This window comes from Tamandua tetradactyla, chromosome 6 (genome assembly GCF_023851605.1).
Source record: "Tamandua tetradactyla isolate mTamTet1 chromosome 6, mTamTet1.pri, whole genome shotgun sequence".
Classification (NCBI taxonomy): domain Eukaryota; kingdom Metazoa; phylum Chordata; class Mammalia; order Pilosa; family Myrmecophagidae; genus Tamandua; species Tamandua tetradactyla.
In genome coordinates this window covers 77,802,028-77,815,674 of record NC_135332.1, presented here as the reverse complement: position 1 = coordinate 77,815,674, position 13,647 = coordinate 77,802,028, and the positions used below count along the sequence as shown (strand labels likewise).

At 40.2% G+C, this 13,647-nt stretch overlaps 1 protein-coding gene across 4 annotated transcripts in view; it reads left to right on the top strand.

Annotated features, from left to right (window-relative positions):
- The window catches only part of LOC143686150 (cytosolic carboxypeptidase 1-like), a 108,633-nt gene that overhangs the window by 31,964 nt on the left and 63,022 nt on the right, over positions 1 to 13,647 (top strand). For 2 of the 4 annotated variants that reach the window (XM_077163156.1, XM_077163157.1), the window contains exon 1: positions 3,655 to 3,927. The exons of the other annotated variants lie outside the window; for them this stretch is intronic. In XM_077163156.1, coding sequence (XP_077019271.1) covers positions 3,812 to 3,927 — 116 coding nt within the window. In that variant the 5' untranslated portion in view covers positions 3,655 to 3,811. Of the gene's footprint in view, positions 1 to 3,654; positions 3,928 to 13,647 lie in introns of those variants that run through there. 4 annotated transcript variants of the gene reach the window in all.

The window sequence follows — 13,647 nt, the reverse complement described above, 5'->3', positions numbered from 1 at the left end:
ACAGTGAAATTTCTCCTTTTTCATTGTTTTTTGATTTATGATGGAGCAAAATACAGTTGTATGTTCAATATTGAGAGAAAAGCAAGAAAACCCTTTAATAAAAAGATTAAAGCAAATGTAATAGCTAAATAAATGAGGAGTGAACCTTTCTGAAAAGTAATGTGCATTTTAGAAATAAAGCCATATTGTTTGAAAATAATCTTAATTCTATGAATCCTATGTTAGTCTAAAACTTTGTTATATTTTAATGTTTTGGCATATGTTTTTACTTTGTTTTGAGAATATTATTTGCCTTAGATTTATGTCTTAAGGTAATAAAATGTATTTATTATTTGAAGATATGTTTTATAGCTTTTGTTTGGTAAATTATTTGTTGCAGGATAATATCTGTATTCCACTGGAACTTTTGCAATATTCAAGAAAATTTATGTTTTCAGAAATAGCTCTAAAATTTAGTGTGAACTTTAAGAATCAAAAGCAGTGTGAAACCACTAGTGAAATAAATATTTGAGTGACAGTGCCCTTTAAACATCCTTTTTGAAAGTTAACTTCATTTGATGTGTTTCACACTGATCATACTTAAGTTGCATGATTTTCTCACCATAAAATGGGTAACATATTAACAATGAAAATGAAATCTTCAAAGGTTGGTCTTAGTCTCATTTTTATTCACCTAAAAATAGGGTAAGACAGAAAAGATACATCCACTTCTGAGTATTTTTACTCAAACATTTTCTGAATTGCTTTTGCATTGTAGCTTGAGTTTATGATTTAATAAATTTATTTAATTTAAATTTAATCTTGTATTTATGTTTTTTTTTTCCTTTTGGTCTTGGCACCATCACCATGCCTCAGATTTTCCAAAGACAAACAAATCATTCAAAAGGTAGAGCTGCCCTCTCGTGGTGTTCTTGTGTCTCTCTTGATAGTTGTGTCAACAGATTTAAAATTTTGGAGCTGAGTTGCTGGTTGCTTAGAATATAATTTTGTTCAATTTTCACTTTTCTTTCCTTCCTTCTGTCAATCCATCTTTTAGAAGAGCATAAGTCTGAGAAAGGAATTACTTAGATAAGAGATTTTTAGTAGTGGTATAATTTAATTTTTATTTTTCAGGTTACTGACCAAGCAGACTTCTAAGTTGGAACAGAGTAGAACATGTGTTTGCTCAGTGTTAGTAGTATGTTTGAGAATTGTTTTTTTTATTGAACATAGCAACATACAAACGCAAACATTCTTACCATATGATCATTCCATTCTTGATATATAATCAATAACTGATAATATCATCCATAGTTGTTTATTCATCATCATGATCATTTCTTGGAATATTTGCATCAACTCAGAAAAAGAAATAAAAAGAAAACAGAAAAAAATTCATACATACCATACCGCTTAACCTGCTTAACCTTTCATTGATCACTAGCATTTCAATCTACTAAATTTATTTTAACATTTGTTCCCCCTATTATTTATTTATTTTTAATCTATATCTTCTACTCATCTATCAATAAGGCCGATAAAAGGAGCATCAGACACAAGGTTTTCACAATCACATAGTCATTGCAAAAGCTGTATCATTATACAATCATCTTCAAGAAACATGGCTGCTGGAACAAAGCTATACATTTTCAGGCAACCTCTCCATTACTGCTTAACTGACAATGTTATATCTATTTAATGTGTAAGAATAACCTCCAGGATAACCTCTCGACTCTGGAATCTCTCAGCCACTGAAACTTTATTTTGTCTGATTTTGTTCTTCCCTCTTTTGGTCAAGAAGTTTTTCTCAATCTCTTGATACTGAGTCCCAGCTCATTCTAGGATTTCTTTGCCACATTGTCAGGAAGGTCCATACCCCTGGGAGTCACTTACCACATAGAGAGGGGTAGGGCAGTGAATTTGCTTGTGGTGTTGGCTGAGAGAGAGAGGCCATATCTGAGCAACAAAGGAGGTTCTCTTGAGAGTGAATCTTAGGCCTGATTTTAAGTAGGCTTGACCTATGCTTTGTGAGGTTAAGTTTCATATGAAGAAACCCCAAGATTGGGGGTTCAGCCTTATTGCTTTGGCTGTCCCCACTGCTTGTGAGAATATCAAGAATTCTCTACTTGAGGAGATTGGATTTTCCCCCTTTCTCACCATTCCACCAAGGGGACTTTGCAAATACTTTTTTATTCACTGTTCAAATCACTCTGGGATTTATCAGGGCATTACTCTGAACAAACCTACAAAATCATGCCCTACTCAAGGTTCCATGTACTATGGTGTTCAATTAAGCTGTCCACATAAGTTATATTAGGAAATGCACTAGTCAAAATATAAATTTTATACCAAATAAATATTTTTTGCTTTCTTCTCACACATAAATTAAAGTTTTAAATATGAATTACCATCTATTTTCAACACCCTGCAGTATTAAAATTTGTTTGTTCTTCCTCATGCAAAAACATTTTTAAATTTGTACACTCAGTCTCCATCATTATACACTCTAGGCATTCCTAGATTATACAGTCTCAGTCTCTATCGTTTATCTTTCCTTCTGATATCATTTGTGCCCCCAGGCCTTTCCCTCTATCATCCTTCACATTTAGCTTCATTCAGTGTTCTAACACTGTATTACAGTTAGGTAGTATTGTGCTATCCATTTCTGAATTTTTACAATCTGTCCTGTTGCACCATCTGTATCCCTTCAGCTCCAGTGACCCAATATCTACCCTGTTTCTATCTCCTGATGGTCTCTGTTACCAACTGAAATTTCCAGGTTTATTCACTAATGTCAGTTCATATGAGTGAGACCATACAGTATTTGTCCTTTTGTTTCTGGCTAATCTCACTCACCATAATGTCCTTTAGGTCCATCCATGTTGTCACATACTTCATAACTTTATTCTGCTTACAACTCATAGTATTCCATCATATGTATATACCACAGTTTGTTTAGCCACTTGTCTGTTGATGGACATTTGGGCTGGTTCCATCTCTTGGCAGTTGAAAATAATACTGTTATAAACATTGGTGCACAAATGTCTGTTGTGTCCTTGCCCTCATGTCCTCTGAGTAGATACCTAGCAATGGTATTGGCTGGGTCATATGGCAATTCTATGCTTAGCTTCCTGATGAACCGCCAAACTGCCTTCCACAGCGGTTATACCATTTGACATTCTCACCAACAGTAGATAAGTGTGCCTCTTTCTCCACATCCTCGCCAACACTTGTTATTTTCTGTGTTTTTGATAATGGACTTTTTCTGGTGTGTGTGAGATGATATCTTATTGTGGTTTTGATTTGCATTTCCCTAATAGTCAGGGAAGTTGAGCATCTTTTCACGTGTCTTTTGGCCATTTGTATTTCCTCTTCTGAGAAGTGTCTGTTCATGCCTTTTGCCCTTTTTGTAATTGGGTTATCTGTCTTTTTGTTGTTAAGTTGAACAGTCTCTTTATATATTCTGGATTCTAGACACATATCTGAGATATCATTTCTAGATATTGTCTCCCATCTGTAGGCTGTCTTTTTACTTTCTTGACAGAGTACTTTGATGCACAGAGGTTTAATTTTGAGGAGCTCCCATTTATTTACTTTTTTGTTCAACTGGATTAGGTAACAACATGTCTCCACCCATTTGGGTGGGTCTTGATAAGTTTCTGGAGCCCTATAAAAGAGGAAACATTTTGTAGAATGAAAGAGATTCGAAGAGAGCAGAAAATGCTGCAGCACTAAGAAGCAGAGTCCACGAGCCAGTGAACTTTTTTGATGAAGAAGGAAAACACCTCCTAGGGAACTTAATGAAACCAGAAGCCAGGAAGAAAGCCAGCAGATGCCACTGTGTTTGCCTTGTGCCCTTTCAGCTGAGAGAGAAGCCCAGACTGTGTTCATCATGTGCTTTCTACTTGAGAAGGGAACCCTGAACTTCATCGGCCTTCTTGAACCAAGGTATCTTTCCCTGGGTGCCTTTGATTGGACATTTCTATAGACTTGCCTTAATTGGGACATTTTCTCAGCCTTAGAGCTGTAAACTAGCAACTTATTAAATTCCTCTTTTTAAAAGCCATTTCATTTCTGGTATATTGCATTCCTGCAACTAGTAAACTAGAACACTTTGCAATAGTGTGTTAATGCATTTCAGGTTGGATTCTTTCTGAAATGTACATCTTCAAGATGAAAGCCTCACATTCTCCTTGGCTTACACTTGTAAAAACTACATTACACATATAAAGACATTCTGTATGTTTGTACTAAACATAAAAACACTATTATAATGTTGGAAAAAGATAGCTATCAGGTATACTTAAGTTTGTTCATGTAATCATAAAACTTTAGATTTGTGTATTTATGTGGCACCTGTATTGGCAAGTCTTTTCTGTTTATTATTTTTGCTCCTTGTGTTGTAATAATCTTTCTGTGCATTGGATTGTTGTCATAATTTGGTCAGAATTTGGATACACACAAGTTTCTTGAATATAACTTTAAAAAAACAAAAACCTATGCTTGATTTTTTTTTAAAATTGGTTTTTTAAAAATTTATTTTTTGGAAATAAATTCAAAGTACAGAGCAATTTCAAACATAATATAAAACCCATAAAGAGAACTCCAACATATCCCTCCCACCAGATCTACCAGATCTACATTTTGCCACCTTTGACATAGCTCCCTCCTCCCTCCCTCCTTCCTTATCTTTCTGTCTGTCTATCTACCTTCTGAAAATCTGAGAGCGTGTTGTACACATCATATTCCTTAAACACATAATTATTTCATGGGTGTTTCCAATGAACAAGATTATTCACTTATGTAATCTACTTCAGGGAATTTAACCTTGATATAAAGGTTGCATTCTATATTGCAGTTTTCTCTTATGTTTCAATACTGTCTTTTTAAACTTTTTTTGGTGAAAATACAACTTGTATACAAAAGAGCAATAAATGTCAAAGTGTATTTTAACAAGTAGTTATAGAACAGATTTCAATATTTGATATGTGTTACAGTCCCACCATTTCTGTTTTTTTCTTCTTGTTACTTCAAAGTGGTGGAGACTAACAGAAATATCAGTATAATGAGTCAGCAGTCATACTTATTTTTAAAATTTTGTCTTCTCTGTTATAATTCCTCCTTCTCCTTTGATCCTTTTCCCAGTCTTCAGGGATATTAGGGCTATACCCATTCTAACTTATTTATGTTGAAAAGAGGTGTCAACAGTATGGAATAGGGGATGGGACTAATTGATGTTCTTGGAGAGGCTGATCCCTCTGGGTTTCAGGACTTATCTGGCCTATGAACTATCTGGAAGTTGTAAGTTTCTGGAAAGTAAACTTAGTATGTGAAACTTTTGTAGAATCTCAGATGGAGCCCTAGGTGTTCTTTAAGGTTAACAGAAATGATGTTGGTTGGGTTTTGACAAACTGTGGCAATTAGCAATTTCTAGCTTAAGATTGTATAAGAGTAGGCTCCAGAATAGCTCTTGACTCTATCTGGACTCTCTTTGCCACTGATAACTTATTTTGTTACATTTCCCCCCCTTTTGGTCAGGAAAGTGTTGTCCATACTGCAGTGCCAAGACCAGGATCACCCCTGGGAGATAAGTCTCATATTCCCAGAAAGAGTGTCATCCCTGGATGTCATATCCCACATGGGGGGTGTATTAGTTAGGGTTCTCTAGAGAAACAGAACCAACAGGGAACACTTGCAAATATAAAATTTATGAAAGTGTCTCACGTGACCATAGGAATGCAGAGTCCAAAATCCACAAGGTAGGCTGCGAAGCCGATGACTCCAATGGATGGCCTGGACGAACTCCACAGGAGAGGCTCACCAGCCAAAGCAGGAATGGAACCTGTCTCCTCTGAGTCCTCCTTAAAAGGCTGCCCATGATTGGATTTAGCATCACTAATTGCAGAAGACACTCCCCTTTGGCTGATTACAAATGGAATCAGCTGTGGATGTAGCTGATGTGATCATGACCTAATCGTATGAAATGTCCTCATTGCAACAGACAGTCCAGCGCTTGCCCAATCAGATGAACAGGTACCACAACTTGGCCAAGTTGACACCTGTCCCTAACCATGACAGTCCACCCCTTGTCAACTTGGCATATATATATATATATATATATATATATATATATCACCTTAGACCATACTTAATTTCCAAATAAGCACACATTTTTTCTTTTACCTGACAATACTCAACTGTCCTGCATATAACTGGAAACACATTAAATCTCTCCAGAATAGCGTGCAGATCCTTGGGCAACATTCATTCTTAAACTTGATATCTTACAACTTAAATAGTATAACACAAACAAAACAGCATTACAGTCCTCGTTTCTGTAACTGATCACGTGGTCGAAGTTCATATTTATCACTACCTTCTTCCACTACCCATTCCATGTTCCCTTTCCCCTCAGCAAGCACTTCAGCTGGCCGTGGTTCTTTGCCTGGTGGGGTGACCCAAACCTTCATTCCTGAAGTCTCAGAGCCATTAGTGGTCCTGCCTGGATTGTGTTGTTGCAGTTTTCCATTGATTTTAATCACAGGGCATGGTAGTACTAATAGACGCCCCAGGGGATCTCCTATATTCCAAGAAAACTCTTCTTTACTTCCATTATGTAGTTGCAGTCCTACTTCCTTCTGATAGTCAGGGTCAATTACCCCAGACAATAATGTAATCCCCTTCTTGGTGTGTTGATCCAGAGGCATAAGTAGCCCAAAGTGGCCAGGTGGCAATCTTAACTTCCAGTTCAGTGGTATCACTGTTGTTTCTCATGGAGAAAGCACACCCCGTTTTGGAACTAAAACCTGTAGACCAGCAGAACTCAGGGTAGCAGGGACAGGAAGCAAAAATTTTCCTAGTGGATCACTAGGAGTAATAGTGAGTGGCACCACACCCATTTCCACCCCTTGGTTCCTGGACCCATGGATCCTGGCTATGGGAGCAACAGCACCATACAGTGGACGCTGATTCAGAGCATACACAGCTTCCTGGAGAACATTACCCCAGCCTTTCAAGTTTTTGCCACCTAGTTGGCACCGTAATTGAGTTTTCAAAAGGCCATTCCACCGTTCTATCAATCCAGCAGCTTCTGGATGATGGGGAACATGGTAAGACCAGAGAATTCCATGAGCATGTGCCCATTCCCGCACTTCATTTGCTGTGAAGTGTGTTCCTTGATCCGAAGCAATGCTATGTGGAATACCATGACGATGGATCAGGCATTCTGTAAGCCCACGGATAGTAGTTTTGGCAGAAGCATTGCGTGCAGGGAAAGCAAACCCATATCCAGAGTATGTGTCTATTCCAGTTAGAACAAATCGCTGCCCCTTCCATGAAGGGAGTGGTCCAATGTAATCAACCTTCCACCATGTAGCTGGCTGGTCACCTTGGGGAATGGTGCCATATCGGGGGCTGAGTGTGGGTCTCTGCTGCTGGCAGATTGGGCACTCAGCAGTGGCTGTAGCCAGGTCAGCCTTGGTGAGTGGAAGTCCATGTTGCTGAGCCCATGCATAACCTCCATCCCTACCACCATGACCACTTTGTTCATGAGCCCATTGGGCAATAACAGGAGTTGCTGGGGAAAGAGGCTGACTGGTATCCATAGAACGGGTCATCTTATCCACTTGATTATTAAAATCTTCCTCTGCTGAAGTCACCCTCTGGTGTGCATTCACATGGGACACAAATATCTTCATGTTTTTAGCCCACGCAGAAAGGTCTATCCACATACTTCTTCCCCAGACCTCTTTGTCACCAATTTTCCAATTATGGTCTTTCCAAATCCCTGACCATCCAGCCAAACCATTAGCAACAGCCCATGAGTCAGTATACAAACGCACCTCTGGCCAGTTTTCCTTCCAAGAAAAATGAACAACCAGGTGCACTGCTCGAAGTTCTGCCCACTGGGAGGATTTCCCCTCACCACTGTCCTTCAAGGACACCCCAGAAAGGGGTTGTAATGCTGCAGCTGTCCACTTTTGGGTGGTACCTGCATATCGTGCTGAACCATCTGTAAACCAGGCCCGAGTTTTCTCTTCCTCAGTCAATTCACTGTAAGGAACACCCCAAGAGGCCATAGCTCTGGTCTGGGAAAGAGAAGGTAATGTGGCAGCAGGAGTGGAAACCATGGGCATCTGTGCCACTTCTTCATGTAACTTACTTGTGCCTTCAGGACCTGCTCTGGCTCTATCTCGTATATACCATTTCCACTTTACAATAGAGTGCTGCTGTGCGCGCCCAACTTTATGGCTTGGTGGGTCAGACAACACCCAACTCATGATAGGCAACTCAGGTCTCATGGTAACTTGGTGGCCCATGGTTAAGCGTTCAGTCTCTACTAAGGCCCAATAGCAGGCCAAAAGCTGTTTCTCAAAAGGAGAGTAGTTATCTGCAGCCGATGGTAAGGCTTTGCTCCCAAATCCTAAGGGTCTGCGTTGTAATTCTCCTATAGGGGCCTGCCAAAGGCTCCAGACAGCATCTCTATTTGCCACTGACACTTCCAGCACCATTGGATCTGCTGGATCATATGGCCCAAGTAGCAGAGCAGCTTGCACAGCAGCCTGGACCTGTCGCAGAGCCTCCTCTTGTTCAGGTCCCCTCTCAAAATTAGCAGCTTTTCTGGTCATCTCGATAAATGGGCTGGAGTAGCACACCCAAATGAGGAATATGTTGTCACCAAAATCCAAAAAGACCCACTAGGCGTTGTGCCTCTTTTTTGGTTGTGGGAGGGGCCAGATGCAGCAATTTATCCTTCACCTTAGAAGGGATATCTTGACATGCCCCACACCATTGGACACCTAGAAATTTTACTGAGATAGAAGGCCCCTGTATTTTTGTTGAATTTATCTCCCATCCTCTGACATGCAAATGCCTTACCAGTAAATCTAGAGTAGTTGCTACTTCTTGCTCACTAGGTCCAATCAACATGATATCATCAATATAATGGACCAGTGTAATGTCTTGTGGGAGGGAGAAACGATCAAGGTCTCTGCAAACAAGATTATGACATAGGGCTGGAGAGTTGATATACCCCTGAGGTAGGACAGTGAAAGTATATTGCTGACCTTGCCAGCTGAAAGCAAACTGTTTCTGGTGGTCCTTACTAATAGCTATTGAGAAAAAAGCATTTGCCAGATCAATAGCTGCATACCAGGTACCAGGGGATGTATTGATTTGCTCAAGCAATGATACTACATCTGGAACAGCAGCTGCAATTGGAGTTACCACCTGGTTGAGTTTACGATAATCCACTGTCATTCTCCAAGACCCATCTGTTTTCTGCACAGTCCAAATAGGAGAGTTGAATGGGGATGTGGTGGGAATCACCACTCCTGCATCTTTCAAGTCCTTAAGAGTGGCAGTAATCTCTGCAATCCCTCCAGGAATACGGTATTGCTTTTGATTTACTATTTTGCTTGGCAGGGGCAGTTCTAGTGGCTTCCACTTGGCCTTTCCCACCATAATAGCCCTCACTGCACGAGTTAGAGAACCAACGTGGGGATTCTGCCAGTTGCTCAGTATGTCTATGCCAATTATACATTCTGGAACTGGGGAAATAACTACAGGATGGGTCCAGGGGCCCACTGGACCCACTGTGAGATGGACCTGAGCTAAAACTCCATTGATCACCTGGCCTCCATAAGCCCCCACTCTGAATGGTGGTCCAGAGTGACGTTTTGGGTCCCCTGGAATTAATGTCACTTCTGAACCAGTGTCTAATAATCCCCGAAATATCTGATCATTTCCTTTTCCCCAATGCACAGTTACCCTGGTAAAAGGTCGTCGGTCTCCTTGGGGAAGACTTAGAGGAAGGTTAACAGTATAAATTTGTGGCAGTGTAACAGGTTTCTTCCCCATAGGGACCTGGCCTCCCCTTCATTCAAGGGGCTCAGGGTCTGTAAACTGTTTCAAGTCTGGAAATTGGTTAAGAGGCCATGACTCTGTGTTTTTGTAATTCAGGTTAGACTTCTGTTCCCTTGACCTAGAACTCTTTTGTTTATACAGCTCCAACAAGAATTTAGTAGGCTGCCCTTCTATTGTATTTCTAGGCACCCCATGATTTACTAGCCAATGCCACAAATCTCTGCGTGTCATATAATTTTGATGCCTCCTTTGAGTTTGTTGTCTATTATAATACCCACGTCTACCCTGTCTTTGGTGATTAAGTGCTGCCACCTGGCTTCTGCCAACTCGGGATCCTGTCATCCCCATTGTGTTTAAGGATTCCAGCTCAGTGACAGCAGTTCCTACAGTAATATCTGACCTACAGAGAAGTGCAACCACAGAGCTCTTGAGGGATGATGGTGCTAGTCTCACAAATTTATTTCTCACTGTTCTGGTAAAAGGTGCATCCTCTGGACATTCCTGGGGTGTAAGAGCAGGCTTTGCATGATAAATCCACTCTAACATCCCAATCTCTCTAAGCCTCTGGATCCCCTCATCTACATTATACCTGGGCAGTTCTGGCATTTCAACCTCAGGTAATGTTGGCCACCTTTTGATCCATGTTTCAACCAACCACCCAAACAAGCTGTTAACACCTTTTCTAATTGCTCTAGCTCTAACATTGAATGCAGAATCTCTGCTTAGTGGGCCCATATCAATGAATTCAGCCTGATCCAGCCTTATATTCCCACCATTATCCCACACTCTTAAAATCCATTGCCACACATATTCCCCTGATTTCTGTCTATATAAATTGGAAAACTCACACAGTTCTTTTGGAGTATAATGTCCCTCCTCATGTGTGATACTTTGTACCTCACCTTTAGGGGCCTGTTGGGATTTAGTCTAGTTATAGGTCTAGAAGAAATGAGGGGTGGTGGGGGTGGGTCATGAAAAGAATTAGAAATATCTTCCAAGCCATTTGCTTCAGGGCTTTCATTTGCAGTTTCATCTGGTGAAACAGGATTAATAACTCTAGGGCTAATCCCTTCAGGAGGAGGTTGGGTGGCCAATTCCTCAAGGCAGGCTGGAGGTGGGGCGGCTATGTCCTCAGGGCAGACTATTACAGGGTTATCTAAAGAAGGCTCAGCATGGTCTAGGGTTTCAACCTCACCCCCAACATCATTATCAATCCATATGTCACCATCCCATTTTTCAGGGTCCCACTGCTTTCCAATCAATGCCCTCACTTTAACAGCAGACACCATGCAAGACTGAGATTTCAGTTTACGTTGTAAAGTTGCTACTCTAACAATAAGATTCTGAGTCTGATTTTCAGAGATCTCCAGTCTACGGCTACAGGAAATAAAATTTTCCTTCAGGATACTCATAGAAACCTCTACATCTTTCAGACGGCACATAAGCTTCTTGTTTGAAGCCTTAAGCCCATCCCTTTCACCCTTTAATGTAGACAGTGTATCTAACAACAACCAACCAACATCTCTATAACTCTTATTTCTACAAAACTCTGTAAAAGTGTCAAAAACATTATCCCCCAGAGTCTGGCTTCGTACAAGCAAAGCATTAGGAGAATCGAATGATGATATTTTGACTATCTCCTTTGCCAACTCAGTCCATGGATTGGGAGTGTCATTCTGATTATGGGAATCAGAGTCCTTAGTGTCTCTGAGCCCAGTCAGAGTAGAAAACCATTCATAAAAACCCATTTTTAAGATTCTGTTCCTTAAGAACCACTCCCGGTACCAAGATGTATTAGTTAGGGTTCTCTAGAGAAACAGAACCAACAGGGAACACTTGCAAATATAAAATTTATAAAAGTGTCTTACGTGATCGCAGGAATGCAGAGTCCATAAATCCACAGGGCAGGGTGTGAAGCCCACGACTCCAGTGGAGGGTCTGGATGAACTCCACAGGAGAGGCTCACCAGCCAAAGCAGGAATGGAACCTGTCTCCTCTGAGTCCTCCTTAAAAGGCTTCCCATGATTGGATTTAGCATCACTAATTGCAGAAGACACTCCCCTTTGGCTGATTACAAATGGAATCAGCTGTGGATGTAGCTGACCTGATCATGACCTAATCGTATGAAATGTCCTCATAGCAACAGACAGGCCAGTGCTTGCCCAATCAGATGAACAGGTACCACAACTTGGCCAAGTTGACACCTGTCCCTAACCATGACGGGGTGATAGGGTAATGATTTTCCTAGCAGAGCTGAGTTTAGAGGCTGCATCTGAGGAACAAAAGAGCTTTTCTGGGAGTAATTCTTAGATGTAATTATAGGTAAGCTTGACTTCTCTGCTACAGAATTAAATTTCTTAAGAGCAAGCCTCAGGATTGAGAGCTTGGGCTATTAACTTGGTAGTCCCTAGTGTTTGAGAGAGTATCAGGGATTTCCCAGGTGGAAAAGTTTAATAGTTTCCTGTTTTTTCTCCAGTCCCTCAAGGGACTTTTCCTATAGTTTTAAATTATCTGCGTGATATACTCTGGGATGTATCCAGAATATAATCTTAACAGAATTAAGCTTTACAGAATTACAAACCATTGTTCCCATTCTGAACTCCATGTGTTTCGGTTATTTAAATGAGCTATCCAGGCAGGTTGAGTTAGATTGTGTGCTACAGAAAATTTAGGTTTTGGAAAAATAAACTTCTCTTCCTTTGGTCTCATACAGCAGGTGAAGCTCTAAAATGTGGACATCATTATTCTTTGCCCTGTATTCTAATTTACCTTAGTCTCAGCCATCTCAGTGTCATTTTTATCTTTTATTGAAGACTGATTTCTTTTTTGGTTTATTTAACAGGTGTTGTATGTAGTAATGCTGACTTTTAGGGTTGCAAAACCTCAACTCTGAGTCTTAGCTGTCACACAGATAACCAGAGCTCCAGGGAAACACTATATGGTTATACATATATATCATAGCATCTTAGAATCAAGATTGAGATGACACAACTCTGGAATAGATGTGGCTGCTATAAGAACTAACAATCTAGGCTCCAGTTTTCTTATGAGTATTTGTTAAAAGAGACCATACGAGATTTGTTCTTTTGTTTCTGGTTTATTTTGCATAGCATAATATCCCCACGGCCGTTCGCCTTGTGTGTGCCTCACAAGTTTGTTAATTTCTGTAGCTGCACAATATTCTATCTGTGCATATACACTAGAGTTTACCTTTCTGCTTCTCAGTCAGTGTACCTTTAGGGCACCTCTATTCATTAGGCATCGTGGATGATGTCCAAAATAAACAATCCATGTCTCATAGTATCCTCACTTACTTGTTCAATTGTCAACATTCTCAATTTTTAGACAATTTTTATTGCTTTGAAGAGAAAAATGACAGATAAACACAATCTCACCAAATAGAAAATCTAAACCTTCCCATAACTCCTTTCCCTTGTATCTCTAGGTCCCCTCTATTCTACAGTATATGCCTGTGTATTTACCTTTACCAGGGTCATAAAAGCAGCGAAATCATTCAGTACCTATCCTCTTGTCTGGCTTATTTCACTCAGCATTATGTCTTTAGAATTCATCCATGTTGTCATATGCTTCAGGGCCTCATTTCATCTTACTGCTGTATAATATTCCATTGTATGCTGTGATGATTAGGTTCTGGTGTCAACTTGGTTAAGTGATGATGTGCAGTTGTCTGGTCAGGCAAGCATTGGCCTAATCATTGCTGCAAGGATATTTTGTGACTGGTTGATAAACTGGAAGGCTGGTGTGTTAAATCATCAGTCACTTGATCACAGATGTAATCAACCA